The 4,424-nt window shown below is 38.3% G+C and overlaps 1 protein-coding gene across 1 annotated transcript in view; it reads left to right on the top strand.

The window, feature by feature from the left end:
• The window catches only part of nbeaa (neurobeachin a), a gene marked incomplete in the record, with an annotated part of 147,512 nt that overhangs the window by 75,657 nt on the left and 67,431 nt on the right, over nucleotides 1-4,424 (top strand). The window contains 2 exon segments of the mRNA XM_014003308.1: nucleotides 1,254-1,362; nucleotides 3,040-3,192. Of these exon segments, the coding sequence (XP_013858762.1) occupies nucleotides 1,254-1,362; nucleotides 3,040-3,192 (262 nt within the window).

Raw genomic sequence — 4,424 nt, 5'->3', positions numbered from 1 at the left:
GTGCTAGTGTCGTGGTAGCAATATGCTATGTGTTTACATCCATTACCACCATGTTTGTTATGATTTATCGTGAGAACAAGTGTATTCACGTGTGACTTTAATAGCATTTCTTACTTAATGGAAACACCGCAGTTGCGAAATAGGGGTGCAACGATACAGGAAATTCACGGTTCGGTTCGATACTTTAGTCTCACGGTTCGATATTTTTTCATACAAAAAAAAGAAATTTCCATGCCCCTTTTAACTTGTGATGAATTTATATTGATTATGAACATTTGTTTAACCTCAAAAGGACAGTTTTTTAATTAAAGGTTGCTGAAACAGCAAGTTTCTCATTGGATCTGCGCTCAAAAATGCAGCCTATGTGGAGTAGTCGAACCCAGATCCACTGATCCTTCAACACAGGGCATCTTCAGGAGACATGTTGATAAAGTAAATTTTTAAAATCTGTATTGTTCTGATACAGCACTGTTCGATATGGCTTGATACGGGTACATGTATTGTTGCACCCCTATTGCGAAACTGTGTTTTTCGACCTTAACAGAATATCGACAAAGTTTTGCGCACATTTGCAATGGAAACGCAGCTTATGAGTGACTTTACATGTTCCTTACAAATGTGGCACCATTTAAAACAGACATTAACAGACTTTACAACAGGATAAGATGTATTTCCGAGAAGCTTTACATTATTAAATTTAAATTATTACTTTGTTACAACAAAGTAATAATTTACCAAACACAAATTTCCATACTTTTTGTACTCAGTTTGTATGTGTGCTCTGAATGAGAATTATCTTCATCTCAAAGACCAACATTTGGAAAACATGCTAAAAGCCAAACACACAAAAAAAGAAAATAAACATGAGGGTGAAAGTGCAGAGAAAGGACGTTTTCCCTGCAGTAAACTATGATTTTTTTTTCTTTACGAAGTATCTTCTCTCCTCCAGCTACAAGATCCTCCTGATATCGGTGCCTCACATGAGGCTTAATGCAGTTACTTATCAGGCAGCATCTCCACATCATGTCAGCTGGGGACAGATTATTTATGAAATATCATCAGGAGGATGGAGATAAGAAAATACAGCTGTGTATTAAAAATAAATGATGAGGAAGGTGGATGTGGGTGTAAAGGGCTGTGTGGGTGGGGGTGGGGGGGGGGTTGCAAGTCTCCAACACCTACTTACTAACATACTTCAATAATAAAACTAATAAAAAAGGTTAAATCTTGGTGTACCGTTTTGTTTGTTGCAGTGCTACTTTGCTGGCGTTCCTGGTGGAGCTGCTGAAGAGCTCAGTGGCCATGCAGGAGCAGATGCTGGGAGGGAAAGGCTTTCTGGTGATTGGATACCTGCTGGAGAAGGTCAGTGAAGAGATGCAAAGTGAAGAATTGGTGTTTTTGAGTAGGACTGCCTTATATATCGACAATTTATCATCRTCGTGAAAACAGCCTGTTWAATGGGCATATCGCCAAAAACTACATGAAGTGAATTTACAAATATTTATAATATGTGTTTTGTCAGTCACATGGAAGCTTGAAGTAATTGACCAATCAACTGAAGCTCTTTACGGTTTTGTCCAAGTGGATGTGTTTCTTACATTAGAAGCCCGCCCCTCATGTAGATGCAGGTGGATCGCTGTCAGAGCTGAGTGAAGCTGACCCCTCCCAAAAAATTAACCACAGAAAAATAAAAGGCACATTGGATGAGTGGTTAGTGCTTCGTTTGTGCGCGTTTGTGCACTTGAAATTTTCGTTTGTGTTGCTATGGTTTTGTTTATATATTAAAGATTATTTGTAAGGGTCATTCAGGGGTCACCATCGCTCCAAAATGAACCAAAAATGAACCAAACTAGTCTAATTTTGTAGTGCTTTGTTTGAGCAGGTTTGTGCCAAAGTTAAAACGTGTAATATCTAATAAATATAGCAGTATAAACAGCTGTTTCAACGGCACAAGCAAAGCACTACAAAATTCGACTAGTTTGGTTCATTTTTGGTTCATTTTGGTGCGATGGTGACCCCTGAATGACCCTTACAAATAATCTTTAATATATAAAAAAACATAGCAGCACAAACGACAATTTCAAGTGCACAAACCCGCACAAACGAAGCAATAACCACTCAGCCTATTTGCCTTTTATTTTTCTGTGGTTAATTTTTTGGGAGGGGTCAGCTTCACTCAGCTCTGACAGCTAAGTTAACTAAGTGAGAGTCACAGTGGCTGAGAGCAAGATAAGCAAGGGACATGTTAGCAACAAAGAACTTGTGGTTAAAAAAACGTCTCTTATTTGGAAATATTTTATAAAAATTATGGCAAGGGGCATTTTTCAGTATTTAGAGCATCAGAAAAAGTTTTATGGAGAGGTGTTTTAAAGTTACTAGGTTTGTTGTTTCTTTGCTACTACAGTCTAGTTGCATTTTTTAATGAAACATGTTGGAATGGAAATAATGTAATGTATTTTTTTTATTATTTTTGCTCTGAACCCAGTGCAGAAAGACATCAACACAAAGTATAAGTCACAWCATCATCGCAGGTTTTCCTAATATTGTGCAGCCATGGTTTCAAATTGATTTGTTTTGGGTAGATTCAGGACAGTGGCCTTGTTTTTTAATTCCTTTTTTTTTACCATGACCTGGTCTAGAGTTTTCAAGGTTATCAAGGCCTTGATYTATAAAACGCTCCTCTAGTCTTATCTTTTCATTACTGTTTTTTTTTGTGATGATTAAAATAAACTCTTTTTTTCCCCCCAAGGTTGTCTTTATTATTAGATTTTCCTTACAAATAAATGAATCTAGCTCAGTGAACTGTGACCAATTATGCTGGAACATGTTTTGGTTGTATGTAGGTAATTAATTACTTTAGACATAATATAATAAAACATCAGTGATGGTAAGAGTGCGTGTTTGTATACTGTGTTGTTCACAGCAGGGATATAATTATGCCATGACTGTGAAAAGCTGAAAATTTTACCTTATTTATTATCTTGTATTTATTGAGGATCTGCATGAGGTTACAGTTTTATTGTGTTCTTCTTTGTGCAGTCGTCACGGGTCCACATCACCAGGGCGGTCCTCGAACAGTTCCTGTCGTTTGCGAAGTATCTGGACGGTTTACCTCACGGAGCGCCGCTCCTCAAACAGCTCTGTGACCACGTCCTGTTTAAYGCCGCCATCTGGATACACACTCCTGCCAAGGTTTGTCTATTTCCATGCACGTCCTTTAAAAAAAACATGTAACTTTTGTTCCCCTGTTCCGATTAAAAAAACAAAGTTTTTGACTGAATTCACGCTCGAAGTTAAGTAAACAAACGGGACGGCAGGACTGACATCTCGGTGACCGTTACCCTTTACAATAATTTAATAAATGAGGTTGGAGGACATGCAGGGAGGGGGAAAAAAAGAAAATACAAGGGAGGGAAATGAAAAGACAAAGTGACATTTGAAAAGAGCCCAGGAGGAGAGAGGGAGCGACGTGCAGCTCCTCTTGCTCTTCTCACTCTGAACTGGATGTGAGTRTTTGTGGCGTTCCCGCAGGGCCCGTCAGTTCTTGCCTCCATAGTGTTCAAAACTGCCCGACTTGCTGTCAGCCCGCCTCTGACCCTAAGACGTGATCCGGGGACGCAGCAGCGTCTCTCTGCAGAAGAAGATTAAAAAACAAGCAGTTGATGTGATTTTGTTGTAACAATTTGGTGGGGTTTTTTTGTTTTATATATATTGATCCTAGTTGTCAACACAGTGCGTTAAAGAGAAAATTGGACTAAGTGATGTTTTGATTATCCTTTAGCTGAGCGCTTGTGCAGAAAATGACAATGAATTGCTGGCAAACGTGATCACAGTTGGGCAGGTTTCTAATGAGAACAAGCTAAATTAATGTAGCAACCTGCAAAACACACACACACAGCAAAAATAAATCCTTTAATCACCCCTTTGTTCCATTCTGTGTCCCACTGAAATTCTTTTTTTTTTTTTTTTACTTCTGAAGGTGTTATCATAACCATTATTGGCAAAAAAATAACCTTTGTCATATCCAAGACTTAATGAAAAACTTCACACCTGAACTGCTTTTCTCACGATACCCACCCTCCACTCTGAGAACAGAGAAGCACTCCTGGCAAACATSGATTCAGAGTCGCACAAATTTTTATTTTATTTTTTTACAACCTGATGTTGCAGCAATGCAGCCAAACTACAGCGGGTAAAATACGTATTGAACACGTCACCATTTTTCTCAGTAAATATATTACTAGAGGTGCTAATGACATGAAATTTTCACCAGATGTCGGTAACAACCCAAGTAACTTCATTTCTGGACATTTGTGGTTTGATTTCTTTGTATGTGTGAGGTTTAGACAGGAACAGATCCAGGGTGCAGGCAGGTTCCAAAAGTTGAACAAAAAATTTTAAATAACAAAAATGCTGTTGAAAAG

This window comes from Austrofundulus limnaeus, unplaced genomic scaffold (assembly GCF_001266775.1).
Source record: "Austrofundulus limnaeus strain Quisiro unplaced genomic scaffold, Austrofundulus_limnaeus-1.0 Scaffold17, whole genome shotgun sequence".
Lineage (NCBI taxonomy): Eukaryota > Metazoa > Chordata > Actinopteri > Cyprinodontiformes > Rivulidae > Austrofundulus > Austrofundulus limnaeus.
Note: the sequence above shows the minus strand (reverse complement) of the source record. Positions and strands in the feature narration are given on the sequence as shown.